The following is a 21,141-nucleotide window of genomic DNA, read 5'->3' as shown; positions in this document are numbered from 1 at the left end:
ATTACTTTCTTACAAAAGCTTCAAGATTTAAGCTGAAATATTACAAGTTGCAATAAGATTTCCCCCCCCCCTTACAATTTGGTTGAATCATACAAAGAAAAAACTTCAATGAAGAAAAAATGCTGGGTTTAGTACTAAATACTAGTGAGAAATCTTGCATGTTTCACATTGTGTTAAGCTTATTTTATGGTGCTTATCTACCTCAGAACGTAACAAGCACACTGGGACACTCACGATGGTACTTGACTTTGAACCCAGTGCTAAGATCATGCTCAGATTTTGTATGTTGTGCAGCTGTTGCAGTTCACTGTGTGTTACAAAAGCAATTTAGTATAATTATCTTTAGCCCTAGAGATTATATACAGGCATAGTTTACTATGAACAGATAAATTACCTGCAAAGCCTTCTCCTTCAGCTGAGTCCAGTGGTCATTCAGAGTCCCCACACGCTGCTTGATCTCATCTGATGCGAAGTGACCTTCGTCAAGCATCTGCTGGCCAGAAAGGCACACGGCAGCAATCCTGTTCTCATGGTTGTTGATCTCAGCCAACACGGCTTGGTGCTTCTTGATCAGATTTTGCACACCTATCAAGTCACGACCTATAAAAGAGCAAAAACAAATTCATATTTATGACAGTACATATTCTACAAATTTTGTAGTTAAAAAATCTGACTACAACTGAAAGTGACATGAAGACCAATCATGCATGAGAAAGGTTACAAGTGATTGGTTATTCTCGACACACACAAATGCATCACCATACATAAGGCTTGTAGCAGTGGCACTAGCATTAAATGTTTAACATTCAGTGGCAGGGAACACAATATTTTACAGCAGGAGAAGGGGCTGCTGGATGCAATCCAAAATGTAAAGTGTACCCTAATGAGGACAAAGATACTGAGGATACAGATACAATAGGTTACTTGTTTTAGGCAATGAAACAGAATAATAAGCACCACCGTACCTCTATTAGTGGAAGCAGCCACAGGTTCTTTCTCTCTAATCCAAGCCTCCTCATCCTCAATATCTCTGAACAGCTGCTGTACCTGAAGTGAATCCATTAAACGCTGCTTCCGGATGCTCATTGGTCTGTGCAGGGCTGCGTACCGATCAGTAAGTGCATCCTACAAGGCAATACTCCTTCAGATTAATTTGCAGTTCTTTCTCCACAGTACAAGGAACACACAAATCAGATAAAAAATTAGAAGTACATACCAACCCTATCTACGCAGTTACTGGTTTGTTAATTATTAATTTTGGTTACCTCCATTATCATCCAAATGGAGCTCTATATTTTCATTGTTTGGCCAATTTCTGGTGCTGAGTTTCTAGAAGCAACATTAGAACTAAGCGTGTATAAGTTGTATCTGTAGAGATAGTACAGTTTTGAAGTCTGTGTACAATGAGATGAAAAGATCATTTATACAGCAACCAAATTGTTGAACAAATGTCCCCTGCATTATAAAATGTCAGCTATTTAATATTCTGATTATTTCATTCATATTTATTATCTTTTACAATACAACTATGGGAAACTGATATAGCACAGTAGCAATAAATAAATGATCTACACTCTAACCTTTCAAATGTTTAACACTTATACAATATCTATAGCATTGGTTTAAAGAACTATTAGATGAGCCTAAATACTATATTACATATTTGTAGTAATAATGTAATCCTATACCTTACTGAATCTTGAGCCCCATGCTACAAGCTTTTTTTAAGTCATCTTTACACACACAAAGGCTCATCTGGACTGCTGGACCCCAGGACACCTTGATTACAAGATGATAGAAGCACAAATAAAATTTTTGCACAAACTGTGTACAAGACAGACAAGTTTTTTCTGTACTCAAACTACCTGATACTAGAGGAGCTGAAATATTACAGCTCGACCCTTGATTATGGTATGCAAACTGAAAGTTATTTACTTACATTCTGGAACACGATTTGCTGAGAAAATTCCATCAAATATGAAGAATATGTACCTGTTTGGCCTTTATGTTTTCTGCATCGAAGTGTCCCCTCTCAACAAACTGGCTGGCAGCAATGCGAATGCCTTCAATTCTGTCCTGGTGGGATCCGACATCAGCTTCCAGCAGGGCGTGCTTCTTCTGCAAGTTCTGCACGCTGGTGAGGTCCTACAGAGGAGAGAAGTCATGTTACAGAAACATGAACAAAAGAAACAAACCAGAACAGTGTTTCTGCATCAAAGTAATTGTATCTAGCAGCGTAATTTGTCTCCTGAAGAGAACTGTAACAAGATCGTTAAAAACTAAATAAAGCAGACTTTCCATTATGTGAGGCTGCAACGGAAAACTTGAACAATATAAAGTTGTGCAGAATCATTAACCTCCTCCTCTACTTACGCCAGGCAAACACTGGTTATCAAATTCTGGTCAAATATTTTTACCCTGAGTTTTCTCATGTTCGAGACTATTTTCAGAGCCTCCTGCATTTATTACGAAAGAACTCATGTCAGGACTTGGTGTGTTCATATTTTCTTGAATCTATGTAATTGACAGACTTATGGACACAATTGTAATAAGTAATATTGTACATTACATTAAAAATGACAAAAATATGAAATTTTTCCAGAAAGTGAATTTATTTTGGTCCTTACGGGGTTAAACAGGAATATATATATTCAGGGTTCTACTGTATTGTTTTCTAAATAGAACAAATCTTGTACATTTCTTCTTGAAAGTTCACAGATCAATTTGCCATGAAATGAGAATGATTATCCTGGAAGTAACACCTTGTATTGAAGTTTTACAAGTAATCAATTCCTTTTGAAGCACTGAAGTACATAGTAAACAAAATTGTAATAATTACATAGTAATGATTAATAAAAAATAATAATCTTGTATTCTCACAATCCTGGTTGAAGATTTCTCTACAATGAATCATTTAAGGGATTGTAATTGTCTCTTTTTGGCTAATTGCAATCATGAGGATGAAATGATAATTAGGTGAAACTGATGAAGTGACTTTCACGAAGAATATCTATTTCCTGGTCGAGACTTGAACCAAGGATCTTTGGTGGCGAGATCGGAAGTACCACATAATGTGCTAGACAAGAGAGCCAACTCATGCATTTGACAGCACCCACCTTTCCATAATCTTCGCTCATGAGTTGTCCTTCTATTTCAGAGAGCCACAGCTCAATGTCCTCCACGGTGCGATTGAACTGCTGCTGCTGGGATGCTTCTTGCAGCTTGGATCCTTTCTTATCGGTGGCGGTAACTAGCGTCTCCCACAACTGGACAATTTCATCCATACGGGACTGGATTTGATCTGCAAGAAATGCAGAGCATGAGTTCAATGTTCTCTCTACTTTGTTATATCTAATTACCTTTTGGTAATTCCCTAATTTTTAAGGAATATATCGGGGAAGACTAGAAGGGATAGAATAAGGAATGAGGAGATCCAACAGACAGTGGGGGTGGTGAAGCTTCAGGACAGAATAGATCATGCACAGATGAGATGGTTTGGATACATGAAGAGGATGGGTGCAGAAAGACTGCCAATAAGAGCTTACATTAAAGTGCACAAGGAGTAAGGCCAAAGGAGAGACTAAGATGTCTGTGAAAGAGTAGATAGTGGAGAATGTTAGGAGAAGAGGAGAAGATTGGAACACCGTGGAAAGAGAGGAGTGGTGGAAAACCAGAAGAAAATGGAGAGGCTTGACTTCTATGCCGACCCAGCCAGAAGCAGGAAATGGCGAAGGATGATGATTATGAATATCGCTTTTCTTCTGCTTTACGATAATCACAATGAAGTTTAATGATGCAACTAGTGAAATATTAAGCAGCTATACTGAAGAATATGCATAAACCAATCATTATGAAAATTGCTTCAATTGTGCAGAAACTCTTCAATAAATCCATTACAACATGTACTTTTGAAACATACCGAAGCTAACACAAAAATAAAAATAGTTGATCATCTATTGAAATATTAACTAAACATGGGGAAAGATTGATGGACTAAAGAACGCTAAAAGACCAAATAATGTGCATGAGAACACTGCGTTTCTTATACAGACATTTTATATTTTTAATGTTGTTCATCCTTATTCTTACTACCTCCTCTGGAAAGATTTTTAAAAAGTGTCCAATTTCCAATATACTGCAGAAGAGAGTATATTCAAAAAGGTAAATTTCCACTTTGGTTCTAGAGCTACCAAATGATTATTTAGCTATTATTTTGAAATAGCATTTATTTCAATATTCAAAATAACCATTACAGTGGAACCTCGATTTTATGTTTTTTAGGGGACCAAGGTGAAAGAACTTAAAATGCAGGAAAATGTAAAAATGGAGGGAAATTTTACAGCACTTTCATCTATTGGGACTGTGAAGATTGAATGTATAACGTAAAAAAATGTAACGACAGTGAATGTAAAATCAAGATTCCACCATATTCATATTAATAAAGCTGCAGAATTATTTATGTTATCGCACATTAAAAAGGTATATTTATCATTCAAAACTACTGTAGGATTCTGCTACATTGTAGTGGATCTGTACACAATGTGTTTCATGGTCAAGTTTAAATCTCCCTACCTGAAGCATAATGGCTGGTTTCAATCAGCTCCTGTCCAGTTGATGTTATCTCCTCAATGCGAGATTTGTTGGCGTTCAGTTCTTGTTCAAAATTCTGGTGCTTCTGCACTTTCCCATTCAAGTTGGTTGGGTCCTTGAATAAAAGATAAATATATTAGTTGCTGCAGTTCAACGTAAAAGAAAGCAATAAAGTTTGCTAAAATAGTAAGTTTCTCTCAATTTTATAATTTACTCTTCATCCATAAAAAATGTCACCATCTGCTCAAACAATGAATTACTTATGAATAGATATCCTGTGGTGATTAAGTATTACAGAATATTAAAATTTGAATTTCAGTGTAAGGTTTTCAAAACAAAACTGACAAAATCTGAAATATGTAGTAAGTCAAAATATGCACAGGTAGGATAATATGGAGTAGACCTACAATATAAACTGAGATTTGAAACACTATGTGGCCCCGATGAATATTGAACCTGGGACCCCTTGATAACAATGCGACTACGTTACCAGTACATCTCCGGGGAAGCAACATACTCTCTCTTATATCAAAGTACATATAAGTTTACAATGATACTGAATTAGGATACCTCACCAGTGACCATTATGTATCTATATACAGCATCTACAAATATTCCTACCAATGTTATTACTGAAGTAAAAATCTGCTGGCCATTTGTAAAGGAAAGTAAAGTGCTCCTCTGTGCTTTGCACCATGCCATGCAGGCATATAGGGGTTGTGGAGTTACGACTCCATACTTGCTTGATCACAGCTGAAGGTGGGGGTGATGTGATCAGCACCATGCCCCTGGCCACTTTTACCCCCAGTTTCCTCCAGGAACCCACTTTGTGCGACACTGGGTGGGTGCTGGAGCCGCTTGAACAGGTGGAAAAATCTCCCTTGCCGGGGATCGAACCCGGGTCTCTCGAATGGTAGTCTGACGCCCTAACGACTGAGCTACCGCGGAGTATGTAAAGGAAAGAAGGGTTTGATTTTTGCAACATGCTTTGGACTAATCATACTTTACTGGCATACTGATCAGTTACCAAAAGTACGGACATTCACTTGAGTGTCTTAAATTTGGTTAAGAAAGATTGTATACCTGGAGCTTATATCTACAAAACTGTTTATTCGTGACCACACTTACCTGGTAGCTGTCATAATTTTTACATCAGTAAAAATATTGGTAGGAATATTTGTACATACTGTATATAGATACATAATGGTCACTGGTGACCTATCCTTGAGTATCATTGTAAACTTATATGTACTTTGATATAAGAGCGAGTATGTTAAGGAAGTAGGGTTTGTTTTTTTGCAACATGCTTGGGACTAATCACACTTTTCTGGCATACTCATCAGTTACCAAAAGTACGGACATTCACTTTTGTGTCTTAAATTTGGTTAAGATTGATTGTATACCTGGAGCTTATATCTACAAAACTGTTCGTTCATTCGTGACCACACTTACCAGGTAGCTGTCATCAGTAGCAAATTTCAGTTTCTCGTTAATCCATCCCTTAGTTTCATCGCAATCTCTCTCGAATTGCTGCAGGCGGAAGGAGTCCTCCAAAATGGCCCTCCGTTGGGATGATTTCTCCAGCAAGGCAGATCGTCTCTCCAGAAGCTGTACAGATAAAACCGAAAAAAACATCACTCACCCAATTCATTACAAATGTTTCGAACCTAACAAACACAATAATACAACAAAATGCAAATGTTATAATATATCTATGCACAAAATTAATTTCAGTGACAATTAAATGAAAAAAATTGAACTCTGTGTAACGAAGTATTTCCTTTACATGAGGCTGCTCTTTTGTACAAGGCAAACATGCAATGTTGAGCTTACCATTGTTCGTCTTTGTGCCACATCATCAGCTGCATAATGTTGACCCTCAATCAGCTTGGTTGCAAATTCATCCAGAGCCTTGATCTTCTCTTCCTGGGCAGCAAGGGACTTCTCAAAATCTTCGTGTTTCTTGATCAGAGCCTCCACGGAATCCAGGGAATCTCCCAAATCTTCATTAGCAAGGAATGCCTGAAATTAGAAAATGGTCAATTTTCAGATAAGCAGTACAGCATTCTGAATAATTTTGACACTAACAAAAGAAGTTATGCATATTTAAATCCTGTCAAGTAACAGGTACTTGTGGCATTCCATAAGGTTGTTTCAATGTTGACCATGAATGATGTGGTTGGAAAAAAATTGACATTGTCAGAGACTATATATAAAAAAAAACCTTGTGTATAAATTCAATTTCTATGATTACTTGGTGGCTAATGTGGCAAAAGACTGAATACAAATGAAGGGCCAGGGGGAAAAACGATGAATGTTCATTCGAGACAATTTGCCAGGAAATGAAAAACAAAGTATTTCTTTCCATAAGAACGTTAATATATGCCAAAATAATAATGCGTTTTTCAGGCACTTCTCATCGTTTCCCAACCAAGGCCGTTCTCATTCTTATAGTACAGCTTCTGAACTATCAGATGGCGTTGCGATCTCAAAATGGGCGAAAAATCGACATTCATCGTTTTTCCCCCTGGCCCTTCAAATTATAGTACTGTGTAATTTTAGGGCATGTTTAAATGATTTCAAAACAATGGCAATTTTTTCTTGACTCCACATTAATGCTTACAAATAGAAGAGTGTAACTATACTGAATATATAACAGAATTTTAAACTTTTCTCCAGATAAGCATCTAATCTGCTTAATTTCAAGTTCTAAATTATGGAACGTCTCAATTCAGAACATACTGTATTACTGAATAACTATGTACAGTAACATATATGAACTTCCATTACAAAAAAATAATTTGCACTATAAACAAGTTACTGTAAACATGATGTATTTATCTGTGTTCACAAAAGCAAAATGTTCCTGACAGGTTATGTCATGCCAATGTAACAGGTCCCACATTATATTTGTGCAACTTTCTGTAGATGGTTGCTGCTGGGTTCCTAAATTAGCAACAAGCATAAAAATTTATAAACTATTGCAATAAATAAAAGACAAACAGAAATCAACTTCAGTTGCATGTATCCCATAGTAATATAACATTTTTATAACAGTAACAGTGATAATGAAATGCCTTATCAAAGATTTTTATCCTTACTATATAGTTGTGAATGTTACAAAGAATGACAGTCAACCATGGTCTCTAGTATTCCATCCTAAAGTTCCAACACATTTGGCATGGAATGCAAACAACCAGACTCAATCCCTGTTCAGCTACAATTTTCACATTAACTATTTTATTAGGGTAAGAAAAACCCTCCTAAAAAAAAGTGGGGGTCATTCAATCTGCTGGCACAAACAATGCAAATAATTCATAATTGAGAAATGCTCCCAAAGAGCATAACTTAATTGCAAATAAAAGACTTACCTCCTGCTTAGCCATCCAGGTGTCTGCCTGCTCAGTGTCTCTGTAGAAGAGTTGCAAATCCATGCATTGCTCGTACAAGATGCGCCTCTCCTCCCACAGGGAGAGTAGAGAAGTCTTCTCACTTGCCAAGATCACCAACTTCTCCTTCACCTCCTCCGAAGCATAATGCTCCCTGTCCAGCAGAAGCTGCCCAGCCTCCGCTGTGGCTCTGAAGCTATCCTCTCGTGCATCAATTTCTCCCTGGAAGTTTCAAGTGCAAACTTCAGGCTTACAAGCACTTGCAATAGTTGGAAACACACAAAGACACCAATATCAGAATTCAGGATGCACAACTAACTATGTAACTCGTTTAGTATTCAGTTCACTCTTCAATGAACTGAGAAAAGAGGTGAGAAAAGAGGAAGACGTAAGTCCATTCTTTCTCGAACCACAGTTTAAAAAGAATGCAGAATTTTTTGGTAACATCCAAAATTTGAACTATACAATGCTCCTTAACAAATACCAAAATTAAGTCTTCCGTGAATTGTAGGGATTTTATATTACGTGAATGCCTTATAATTTATTTGAACCTACTTAAAATTTACATTCAAAGCAAGAAACTGAAAACTGTTTAAAATTTGCTTATTTACCATTACTTTTCTAGTGTTTTGGTTAATTACAACAATTATGTGATAGAAATGATGGACAGAGAGGACCTAACATGGAGCTCAATCGCAGAACACAGTAGCTCCAGAGGCAATGGTTTAATGGTAATTAGTACAAATTTAGAAATCGCTGATTAAAAAGAAAATGGAAACCATGGCAAAGCTCAAATCAACTCAACAACTGCTTCACAACAATTTCAATTTTGGACGACTGCAAGGACATCTAGCAGAAGAATCTGTACAGCTTCCAAAATTAGGTGACCAACATCTGATTGAAAGTTCAACTTACCAGTAAGCTTCTCCGCTAAATATGACTGACAGGGTCAAAAACTAGAGTGTAATGATTTACTGGTGTTCATGCTGTATTTGTGTTACTAGTGACAAGGTAAATTTAACATACCACAGGGTGTTTTTTTTTTTTTAATAGTATATAAAAATAAAATTTCAATTGTTAGAGACTCCTATTCACAATTGAAGATAAGTGTAAACAGCGAAGACAATCCAGAGGTTATATGGAAGGTTTAGCTAAGAAAGCAAGTAACCTTTTAAGAAATCAAATATTATATATCATAACAAAGCATTCAACTATTACCTTGTGTTCCTGGTGTCTCTCAAGGAGGGCCTCGGCTCCTGCCACATCCTTGGCCAGCTCATCAGCTGATATGATTGATTTCATGTCATTGATCCAGGAAATAAGATCCCTGAAGTCTGCCAAAAATCTATGCAGGTAGTATGATTCATCAAGTTTCTGCCTTCGTTCCTACACGAAATAACACACATATGTTAAACCATCATCAAAGTTGATTATTAAAACTTTATAACATGACTTTCATTATATTCAAATTATAACCGAACAGATATTACTTTGAACCATAAAAATGCTGACACTTACTGATTTGCTCAGATACTGATGCTTCAAGATTGTAAATTAAAAGTTGTGTTCAGAATATTTATAAATATAAATGTACAAACATCATTTCCAATTATACCACATCAATCTACGAGAGTTTTGCTATAATGTATTTGAATCATGAATTAATTTGGTTTATTTTACTGAGTGGCTAATCTCGAAGATGAGAACAAGTGATGGTATGATGAAACTGATGAAGGGACATTCACAAACACCCCACATGCCTGCCTAGCTCAGGATTTAAACCCCGGACCTCTGGCGGTGTAGCTATGATAACCACTTTGCATGGAGCTGGATTCAAATCATTACATTATAGATCAATGTAATGTTAAAATAGTTATCTCTCAATTATAAAAATCCGTGTGGCATTTTATGGGCCCCATGAGATATCTGGACTGTGCAAAAATTATGGGTATCAGTGATGAAAATTGACATGAATCAATAGCATCAGTATTGGTTGGTTCCCTTATAATAAAAGTGGACAAAATTGCAGAACATTTTTTAAAAGTATTATATGATTGAATGCAAAAATAATGAAATTATGTCATTGGAATGACAACAGCAACAACTGGGTAAGTAGCATTTGATGAAAGCATCTTGACTTAACAGTTCTAGCATTAATGTACATTGACTAGTGATGTTTACTGGGAGCTTTAAACATATAGATCATAATAAGCAACTCATGCAAACTACAAGACATTGGCACACTCTCACCTTTGCTTTGGCTGTAAGCCCTTCCCAGTTGGCCAAAATTTCCTCATGCTTAGCCTGGATCTGGTCAGCATGGTCAGCATGGATTCCACACAACCTTGCAGCCTCCTGTCCCAAGTTGGTCACCTTGTCCTCCAAAGCAGCCAAGTCTCTCTCCACACCCTCGTGTTTCCTCTGAAATCATATGGAAAATTAAAATTTCATTGCACAATGTTAAAAAAAAATTAAATTATTTCCTTCTCCAGAATTTACTTGAATTAACTGCCTACTTATTATTTGTTTACAATCAGCATTTTTAATAGATAATATATTTGGAATTTTAGTGCACTAAATAGAAAAAATAAGATTTCATTTGAAATTTTATCACCCAGCACTATCTCAAGATTATTTGCCACTAATCGCTTCAGTTCAAAGAAATACTTGTTGAAATATTTTATGCTTAAAATTAATTCACTAGCAGAAATATTGCAACATCAATATTTTTTCATATCTTTTACTGCTGGAATTGCAATCAGCATCAACTACATTTCGAAAGTAACATACAGGGTGGCTACAAACAAGCAGAAATGAATTTCCCTGACTTTTCCAGATTTTCCAGGACAAAATTTACATTTTTCCCTGACAATTATAAACTAAATTACTACTGATACTCTTGTTTCATTAATGCCTAATCGGTAGGGATCTTGATTTTTTTATATTTTTTTTCTAAATTGGTGCCATTCTCAAACCCCACCAATTAACTTTTTCTTTTAGTGCAATTTCTGGGGATTATACCTAAAATTATACTTTCATGGTGTTTTTAACCTACTGTTTTAAATTGTAAGTCACATGGCCTATGCCTCTTTGTGAGTGTTTGATACCTTGGGTAGTTATTTTGGGAAAGTTATTTTCCATACACTTTTTTAATTTTAAGGTAAGGGTTTTAGATAAGGGGATTTTTTCCCATATATACTGAAGGGTGCAAAGTGGCCATATGTGGCGACGCAACCACAAATTCTAAACCAATCAATCGATCTCATGTAACAGGTACTGATATATTATGGCACCAAAAATTGGCATTATCTCTCCGACTTTTTAGTGTTGTATGTACTTCTCAAAATTCGTGATTTTATTTTAGAACATTTTGCTGCCGAATATACCAAAACGTACACTTCCATTGTGCTTTTAAACTATTATTTTAAATTGTAGGTCACATTGTCCACGTATTCTCGTGACAGTTTGATATGTTGGAACCGAATTTTGAGGTAGCTATTTTCCATTATCTTTCGCTTTACAAATGCCGATTTTATGACTCCCCTGTGGCGGTAGGTGAGCACTCAATACCCACAAGAATTACACCACTTCGCTCAGTAATTCAAAATACTTCTCGCAAGGACAAATACTGATGATGCAGCTTCAGTGTGACAGTAGAACCCCGGCATTTTGCTCTGTGGTGCAAATTGTTCTGATAGAAGTTAAAAAATCGTGGGAAATATGTACGTGATTTAATGTGGATTTCGGAATTTTTCCACGTATATAATGCATTATAGTTTCCTCTTGGATAAAATGTTGGAAAACTTGCACATTCTAAACACACAAATATGGCACATTTTGTTTCTATAAACCTAAAAAATACAAGAATGTTAGGTTTCATGGTGTTTCTTGTTGTTAAGTAATTTTTTATAATTGGTTAAAAATGCCAAAAAATTCACATTTTATGCCACATTCGCGTTATTTCGCTATTTTGAACGGGTAAAAAATGTGTCCAGACATCTCTGCACATTCATAAACACTACTTCGCAGCAATTAACATTGTACACTGTAATCGAGTTTGCGAAAAATTAAGGTCCTTGCTAATTGGAACTTACTGTCTGGATGCCCCTCACATAAATCAGTAGATGAAATGTGAAAATTTAGGGTTGGCAGAGAAACGTAAATAACTGAAGAAAGTTATATCCTTTTAGGACTGAATGATGTGTAATAATAATATTAAAATATTTACATGTATTTATTATTAGTATTGTATTTCATAACATTGCACATTAACTTCACAGTGACAGATTAATATCCATCTCTCACGAGCATGCGCTTGTCAAAGTTTTAAACGTTTACCAACGCAGATTTCGGTTTCACTTTTATGTGATACTATTCAACATATATCGTGAATTGTTGGATTTATCTTGATATCGAAGAATAGTTCAATGTCATTGTAAACACATGGCAACTTGTGCAAAACCAGTATTACGCCAAGGGGAAGAAAAACCTTCGGACGGATTGCTACATTGATAACGTTAAGTGAGTCAACAAGAGTAATAAAATTCGAGCAGCATATTTGCAGTGGTGCAGTAGACTAAGGCTCCAATTATGCATGTGATTTTTGTTGGATGCTTTATCCGACAAACGTCGTAAATGACAACAAATGTTGTATTGGAATATCCAAGAAATTCGGATTCATAAGAGTGCAATGCATGCAATTTTTGTCAGATGTGGCAGAATGACAAATATCGAACTGCTACGTTTGACAAAAATGGCATGCATAAACGGAGCCAAAGGTTTGTTCAATGACATGTGGTACCACAGCAGACAACCTCGGATACACAAGGCTCTGTTTATGTATGCCATTTTCGTCAGATGTTGCAGTCCGAAGACATCCAAAAACAATCAATGTCCGACAACTATCGGACAGTGCCACAGTGGTTAACCCCACCCCACCCCTCCTTTTGTTGAAAGTCCTGTCCCCTTACTACTCCCATACAGACAATAAAAAATGATAATTCAATAAATTTTCCACATAATATTTAGAGGCTTATCAAATGTTTCTGCCCTCCGGAAATTTCTCTCTCTCCTCCCCCCTCCCATCACTAGTTTCTGGCACTGTAATTGTGTTGTGCATATAATGAGCCTAAACGTTCATGCTCAGACTTGTCAACAAGTTTTTCTGTTCCCATGTAGTGCTTCATAACGACATCTTTCAAAGCAAATGCCTGGCACATTCATTCCATCGCACAAAAAAAGGAAGGCCAATCAAGACAAAAGTCCCTGACATTTCCCAGACTTTTTTTGACCTCTCAGATTCTCTGACTTTTCCCAGTTTTCCACGTGTCGCCACCCCGAACATATTAATGCAATTTTGAAGTTAAAGATTGCAATGTTTATTGGCAAAGATTACTGCATAGAATGCCAATTATTAACCCTACCTTTGCTTGGTGTACAAATTATGAAAGCATAATGATGCATAAGCATCTAAAAGAAGGCTACACCAATGTTTATATTTGTTGAGGGAGGGGTGGTGTGGGGGGCAGAATTTAACCCTCTGGTTGGTAATTTTTAGGTCTTGGGGAGAAATTATATAATTTATTTATAAAATATCCCAATGCTTCAAGAGTAAGTTATTGGAATTTTCCCCAACGGAAATTTTATAAATTACCCCACTGGTTATACCCTCCCAGAATATAGAAATACATGAATAAAAATGACCTAAGGGTATGACATGAAGATAATTATCTTAAAGAAGTCAAAGTAGGTTTATTTTGCATTATCACCATGCACTGAAAACTAACACAATCCTAACCATCGAGGGCCTAGGATGGCTACATGTACGGTAAACTTGCCATTCAGTTAAGTTGCTTGCTTACCTGTAATGTCTGCACACTGGCTAAATCTCGACCATAATCATCTGACGAGAGCACAACATCCTTCTCGGTGATCCATGCTACAGTTTCGTCTGCATCTCTGTTGAAACGCTGAATCTCATGGGCCCCAAACAGTTTCTCCTGCCGCATCAGAGCAAGCTGCTTCAGTCGCTGCCAAGCTTCATTCAGTTCCTAATGGAGGAAATTAAATTTTTGATGTAATATTATCACATTTATTTCTTACATCTTATATTTAAACAGAAACTACTCTATTTCTTCAAATTATGAGCAAAAATAACTTTACTGGGCTTAATCCTGGTATAACAACAAATATGCTATGCAAGTTATAACTTAGTAAAATAAATGTTCCTGTTCTCATAACGGGCACAGAGGCAATAGCAAGAAATCTCATTGCCAAATGTTATGGAAGCATGTCCTTACCTCTTTTCTGCGTAAAATGATCTCCCTTTCCGGATGTCCCTCTTGGACAAGTTTGTCGGCTGACTCATTAACTTCAGTAACTCTGTATTCCTGTGATGCCATGTCCTTCTGGAACTCATCAAATTTCCTCTGGAGAACTTCCACGTGTTCCAGATCATGACCAAATTCATCGGTTGTCACAAAGGTCTCCTGCAATGTATAATATCCAGCAGTTAATACCAGAGGAAAAAAATACATACAATGTTTGGAAAAATAACTTGAGCAATATGAAAATTTATATATTTTACCAGCTGATAATCGTTTCACTAGTAAGACTAATTATTGGTCTTGAAATATGTAATATTATAATAAACATGAGCTCCAATAATTAATTGGCTTTGTTATCCGTGAAATTCTAGTATTGCAGGTCTACTAGCAATGACGAAAACAACAAATACTACAGATAAGTAAACTTAAAATCATGAATATATATTTCAAGCATAAAGAAACTTTCTTTTGACATGCAATGGCAAAATATTCCATACCTTATCATTGATCCAAAACATGACTTCATCACACTGTCGAAGGAACTGGACAAGAAACTGTGCCTGTTGCAGTTTCATTCCCTTCTCGGCCAGTTTGGAGAGCAGCAGCTCCCACAGCCTGTGGAGCTCATCTGCAGAAGTAACAGGAGAGTATGATGAGCAAAAAAAAGTGTATTCTGTAAATCATTACTGTTGCTTGTGGTCCTCTGTCTTAGTCCAAATAACACCTTCACCAAGAAACAGAAAATATCTCCCTAGGTTTCTGGACATGGTTGTAGGTTTTCCACGACCAGGTTATGCTACTCATTCGTAGTCCTCCATTCTAATCATGATGATGGGTGTTCATCGGTCCGACGTGCAGGTCGAAGTCTCAGGAACAGTCATGCTTCCCCTGGGAGACTCAAACCTGCATGTGTCCCATAGTTGGAGCCTAAATGGAAGTATGTGTGTGGGTGTGTATGTATGTTTGTTCCCGCATAACTCTCAAACGCCTGGAGCAATTTCAACCAAACTTGGTACACTTGCAATCTCGAAAGAATACTTTGGGGATAAGACACCCCTGGCACCCCTAAGGGTGGGGTGGGAAGGGGTGACATGTAAAAATAATCTAAAACGAGTGATATTAAATTCCGCACAGACAGACATCCGTGACTCTATGCAATCCCGCACAACCATAGTGTTTCTAAGGTTGTCTAACATTCAGGCTGATATGATTGTGTTGCAAAAATGACCTATATTAGTGTGGGGTCGCTAACATGAATAGTGACACTCCCAATGCAGTTCTACTTCAAGTTCATCACTTATCGGCAAGGGGTGAGAGGGGATGAAAAATAAAGTGCCACAAATGACCTAGATTAGTGTCGAATCCATAGTTTTCGGAGTCGCTAAGCTAATTCGTGACATTCCCAATCACATTTAAAATTAGTTACATTTTACACTATGGTTAGAATTCACAATTTTCCTGTATAATTACAAGATTGGGATAAATAAATACTTGGGCAATGCCAGGTAATCAGCCAGTATAACATAAAATTTAACTTATTGCTGTGTGTAAGCTGTATACTGTAATCATTCCCACCTCTTATCAATACATTATTGATGCAATGAGACAAGTGAAAAATGTAACATTAAATATAAGGAAAAATACATTTAAAAATTAACATTTGCCACTTCAAAGTTCAAAATAAATACATGAAAACAAACTCTCTACATTATATTGTTTATCATTGTGTATATCTGTATGGAACATGATTGCATCTGGATTAAAGGCATAACTTACACCAGATGCCATCATTTCACCATGTGGCTAAAGTCCAGTTTAGGCATGTACTTGACTATTATTTCATCAACTCCTGAAGAAGCTGAAAGCTGATGTGGCAAAAGCTTGAGTAACTAAACAAGTGCATGGCTAAACTAGACTTCAGCTATTAGTAATTAACCTATGTGCGTACAATAAAATAAATATTGTATGTAGAATGGGATGCGTACGTATTACCAAGCAAATTATCGATAACCATATTAATTTTCCTTATCTTCTGCAATGAAGCATCAAGAACTTAAACGAAGTGCCTAACAAGCTGCTGACAACCTCTGCCAATAGCATACATAAACAATCCACCACTTAAAAGCTCATAGAAGGCAAGAGTAAGATTAAAGGAAATAGTGATGGATAATTTACCAAGCATTACTTGTGTCATTGTCATTATACATAACAGCATAACTACAGCACTGAAGAGAAAGAATCACAAGTGAAATAACAAAATAAACTTGTGAAACTTATGCCTTGCACAGAAAGCTATTTTATCACACATCCATAACAAGCACAAATGAATTATGAAAAATGTCCCGATATACTTTTGTAATTGTATCATGGTAACTAAATACTCACCAAGACGTTTGTGAATGATCTCTGCTGCAAAATGGCCCTGATTGATCATCTCCATCCCTGTGTTGTCAAGAACAACTATCGCATTGCTGTGAGCAGCAACCTCTGCCTCGAATGCCTGATGCTTCTGGATTTTGGCCTGTAAAAACATACCTTATCAGTGCATATGTTATTACTATAAAATTTTAAGAATAATTGTTATGATCTGACCATATATAGATAACAGATCACCAAACATATCCGTTTGCAGCTTTAGAAATGTCTACTTATCTAGATCCAATAATCTTGCTCATGTTTTTAGATAGCAATCAATGGGTTATGGGTTGCAAATCTTTGAAATTGCCTTGGGTTCAACTGGGCAATATCCTGCAGGTATTCTCCAGCAGTGTTTCTCAACTGCCGAGCTGTAGTCCAGTCCTGGGCCATGCATGTCAATTATAATGGGAGAGGTTCTCCTGAAGTTTGTGATTTGCAGCCCAATCTGGCCACGAGCTGGAGAGATGCCTTTTGTTCATGGTTCCACTGTGAACACATGAAGTGCTTTCATGATAGTGAAGGCTCGCAATAACGATCTCACCGTGGGGAAGTTGTCGCCTGTCTCCAATTTGGACATTGAGACATGGGCACAAGGGTAAATTAGTTTGCACAGCAATTTTCATTAACAAATAAACTGAAATGGAAATATTCTGATTAATTGGAATTTTCCGGTGTCCAAAATGGAAGATGCCAATGAAAATCAGCACTTATCACATTAATTTTATGATTTTGGGCAGAGGAAATTAAAAGATTCTATTAGTTCCAGGCATGAACTAATTTTTAATTTGACAAGCCTTGACATGCTAGAACTAATACTGTCTATGATTATGCCATAATTTATTTATTAAAATTACATTTTAGTTTTCTCTTAAAGACAGGGCTTTTAGAGGAGGTAAACTTATACATTGGGCCTCCCAATAATTAGTTTTAAAGGTAAGTACAAAAAAAAAATCGTAAATCTAGTACTAATTGTTTTAGACAGATGAAGTTGGTTTATTTTCTCTTAAAGACAGGGCTTTTAGTGGAGGTAATTTATACATTGGGCCTCCCAATAATTAGTTTTAAAGGTAGAATAAAGTTGACTATTTTTTTCAAAAATTGACATAAAAATAGACCAAAGTGAATGAAAAAATGTAGTATGTAGCAGTGGTACATTCCTACAACCGTGCAAAGTTTCGTTGAAATCAGACTGATACTTCTTGAGTAAAAAATAATAATATATAAAGCGGCAGTGCTGCCAGCTTCGGGAGAATGTCCGGAATTTCCCTTCTAGCGTTGGTCCTATTGACACTGGAAGGACTAAATTTGGAGTGAAGCACGACAAAAGACCACTCTATGAGGATATATAATGCACTTCACGCAACTTGAAAAAGAAACTGAAATGATGGCATTCAAAAATTTTACTCACACTTCTCCCTTAATTGTCGGATGTTACTTAAAATGTTGCTTTTTACTCATTCTTACATATAGAAATTAAATTGTTCAAAAATATGCAGTGGTTGAGAAGTTACAGCCTTTTATCTTCAATTTCTCCCATAGTAACAAAAGGGAAAACAAAGGTCTTTCTTTCAAACAACGCTTGTTAATAATAGTAATAATTGATGTATTATTTTGTAATTCGAGTATATAATACCTTTACACGTAAACTAATGAACAAAAAAGACAGAACTGAAATATAGTGAATAGTTTTCAAGAAATGTCAATTTAACTGATGCCACCATGTGCTAAAACGTAGTCGGGGCAAATTTCAACAATTTGGCCTTATCCCCGTGTCCTCCCTGAATCCTTAATTGTGAGACATTGCTTAAAATATTGCTTTCTACTCATTCTTGCTTGTAAAATTTAATTTTTTCAAAAAGATGCAGAAGTTTTAGAGTTAAAGCCATACTTATAAATCTATCCTGTAATAATACTGCTGTAACGAAGGCAAACTAAGGGAAACAAAGGACTTTTTCAAAGTTTGCTTGTTAATAGTAGTAACAATGGATATATTGTTTTGTAATTCGAGTATGTCATACCTTAATATGTGTACTAAAGATAAAAAAAAAGAACTGAAATATCATATGTAGTTTTCGAGAAATGGTGCATTACTTGCTGCCGCACGCTGCTGGTCAAAATATCGACCATCCGTCCCCCACGAGTATACATGTGACTGTTAAAATTTCGACTGACAGGACACTAACGTTAAAAAAATGGATTTACCAGGCTGTGGGATCAGGAAGCTCGAGAACCACTGATCTACAGAATATTGGCTTGTAATAGTTGGAAGTATGCACTTTCCATGCCAGTGAGGAATGCTAAATTACTAAAGTCAGAATTCATTATCATCGCTCTTGAATCTTGAGCGAGAATTAAAAAAAAAAAGTATGAAAGGTTTTCTGACAACCCAATTTTCTTGATACCCCAATGCTAAACTATAACTATCAAGTAACCAGCAAACTTGTTATATTAATAGAAGTTATAAAAAATGTTTTGTCACGAACCTGCAAGTTTGTGGGGTCTTTGTAACTTTCATCAGAAGCTGCTTGAAGCTTCTCATAAATCCAAGACTCTAATTCATCTGCATCTCGTTTGAAGTACTGGAAAGGAAAAAATGCAAGTACTTTAACAGTAAACATGTAAATAAAATAATACATGATAGTCCATATATATATTCCATAATAAACATAAAAACAGAAATAAATTATATTTAGTTGTTCTTATCCAATTATACAAATACCCCAATAACAGCTGTGCAATTATAACTTTGTAAAAGGTTGATAAGTTATGTGATAAAAATGATAATTTACTGACAACTTTGTCTATTTAACAAACACCAGAATTAGCAAAGTATTGTAAATCTCAGTAGTACAACAAAATTATCACACCAAGAAGTACATTTACTGTACTATTTTTATTTTACTACACAGTTGCTTGTATTCTGAATCATCATGCAGTTATAATTTTTCTAAATATATTTTTAAAATATATTATTAACACTATAAGTATAAATTTATAATTCTGGAGAAGGGAAGGAAGTAGATTCATTCAAATATAAGTATATGTTATGGTCAATTAGTTAATCAGGACGAATTACAGTTTAAAGTGGAATCCGAAAGCACTATGGAATGTGCCTTGACTGGGAACTGAAGCCGAGACAATTTGATTACAAAGTGAATGCATTATCGCTGTGCCATCAAGGCAGACTTACTAACTTAAAGAAATTCAGCCTTATGTTGAAAACACAGAGAAAAGAAACAAACTGAAGCATACCTGGAAACGGCGGGAATCTTCCAATTTCTCTCTCTTGTGGCGAGCTTCAGCTTTGAACTGGCCGTATCTGTTCAAAACACACTCCCTTCTCTCCTGGATATCCTCTGCAGACTCCAGTATCTTCACCTCTTTTGGTGTTATTTGATCCATTTTGCTGAAAAGGTAAAAAAAATAACTAATATTAAAATAAGATTATGTTAGTTCCTGCTACAACGCAAATTACGGTTGAGACATGTGCCATGAAACTAATATTCATATTACCGCAACCAAATTTATTTCAGGGATTTAAAGCACAAGTGGCATAACTCCACTTTTCGCGGAAATTGAGTTACATGCAGTGTGCGAATTAACGGGGAAGGGGGTGCCAGGGATCCCCTCCCCCCAAAGAAAATTGAATTGAAAGTATATTATACCATTTAACTATGGAACAAACACCACTGAAAAATTATTCGCGAAAACATTTAATTAACCTTCAAAACAAAACACCCTACTTCAGGTCTGAAGTTCTATCTTTAAAAAGATCATTGTTTATTGTCTTCGGTTGTCGAGGTTTTACAAAAAGCTCCCAGAGTAATGCCGTTGCTCTGTCCTTTGTTAAAAATAGCCTACCACCATGGCAAGAGCAGAGTTTATCAGCTTTATTCATTTGGAGGTACGTAGAGCACATTTCTCGTCGCATCCTACCATTGAGTTGAATGCGCAATAGATACTTGGTCAAGTTTTCTTGGTGTTACTAGTTCAATAGCCCTTTTTGTGTATGGTTTTTTCTTAGAATCTAAAAGTACTGTTTATAAATTACGTGTAAATGTTATAACATTTAATGTCCTAGGTACTTAGTACTGAAGGCAATAGTCGAGTTTACTGACTGTTAATGTACAACTATGCAAAAGAAGATAAAATACTACCTACACCCCCCCCCCCCCCCCGAAATAAAATCACAAATACGACACTGAGTGAGCATCTTCCTCCCAGCCCCCCCCCCCCCCCCCGAGCAAAATGCTTAATTCACACATGAGTTACATGTATAACTTATAAGTTTGAGGTATCACGATTTCAGTACTAGAACAGGGTGGCTACAAACAAGCAGAAATGAAATTCCCCGACTTTTCCAGGACAAATTTTATATTTTTCCCTGACATAAATCCATTCTTTTGCAAATGGAAATA

General features: G+C 36.2%; 1 protein-coding gene across 5 annotated transcripts in view; it reads right to left on the bottom strand.

The window, feature by feature from the left end:
* Nucleotides 1–21,141, bottom strand: part of alpha-Spec (alpha spectrin) — a 93,624-nt gene that overhangs the window by 52,156 nt on the left and 20,327 nt on the right. For all 5 annotated transcript variants that reach the window (XM_083109966.1, XM_083109968.1, XM_083109969.1 and 2 more), the window contains exons 2-17: nucleotides 19,976–20,129; nucleotides 19,207–19,302; nucleotides 16,691–16,826; nucleotides 14,803–14,933; nucleotides 14,279–14,467; nucleotides 13,841–14,029; nucleotides 10,230–10,400; nucleotides 9,198–9,365; nucleotides 7,962–8,201; nucleotides 6,424–6,612; nucleotides 6,043–6,198; nucleotides 4,573–4,705; nucleotides 3,117–3,301; nucleotides 1,993–2,145; nucleotides 966–1,125; nucleotides 395–600 (exon numbers count right to left, since the gene is read on the bottom strand). In XM_083109966.1, coding sequence (XP_082966092.1) covers nucleotides 395–600; nucleotides 966–1,125; nucleotides 1,993–2,145; nucleotides 3,117–3,301; nucleotides 4,573–4,705; nucleotides 6,043–6,198; nucleotides 6,424–6,612; nucleotides 7,962–8,201; nucleotides 9,198–9,365; nucleotides 10,230–10,400; nucleotides 13,841–14,029; nucleotides 14,279–14,467; nucleotides 14,803–14,933; nucleotides 16,691–16,826; nucleotides 19,207–19,302; nucleotides 19,976–20,125 — 2,652 coding nt within the window. In that variant the 5' untranslated portion in view covers nucleotides 20,126–20,129. The remainder of the gene's footprint in view (nucleotides 1–394; nucleotides 601–965; nucleotides 1,126–1,992; nucleotides 2,146–3,116; nucleotides 3,302–4,572; nucleotides 4,706–6,042; nucleotides 6,199–6,423; nucleotides 6,613–7,961; nucleotides 8,202–9,197; nucleotides 9,366–10,229; nucleotides 10,401–13,840; nucleotides 14,030–14,278; nucleotides 14,468–14,802; nucleotides 14,934–16,690; nucleotides 16,827–19,206; nucleotides 19,303–19,975; nucleotides 20,130–21,141) is intronic.

Source organism: Lepisma saccharinum, chromosome 23 (genome assembly GCF_977018435.1).
Source record: "Lepisma saccharinum chromosome 23, izLepSacc3.1, whole genome shotgun sequence".
NCBI lineage: Eukaryota > Metazoa > Arthropoda > Insecta > Zygentoma > Lepismatidae > Lepisma > Lepisma saccharinum.
The sequence above is the reverse complement of the archived record's forward strand: the minus strand, read 5'-3'. Positions and strand labels throughout refer to the sequence as shown.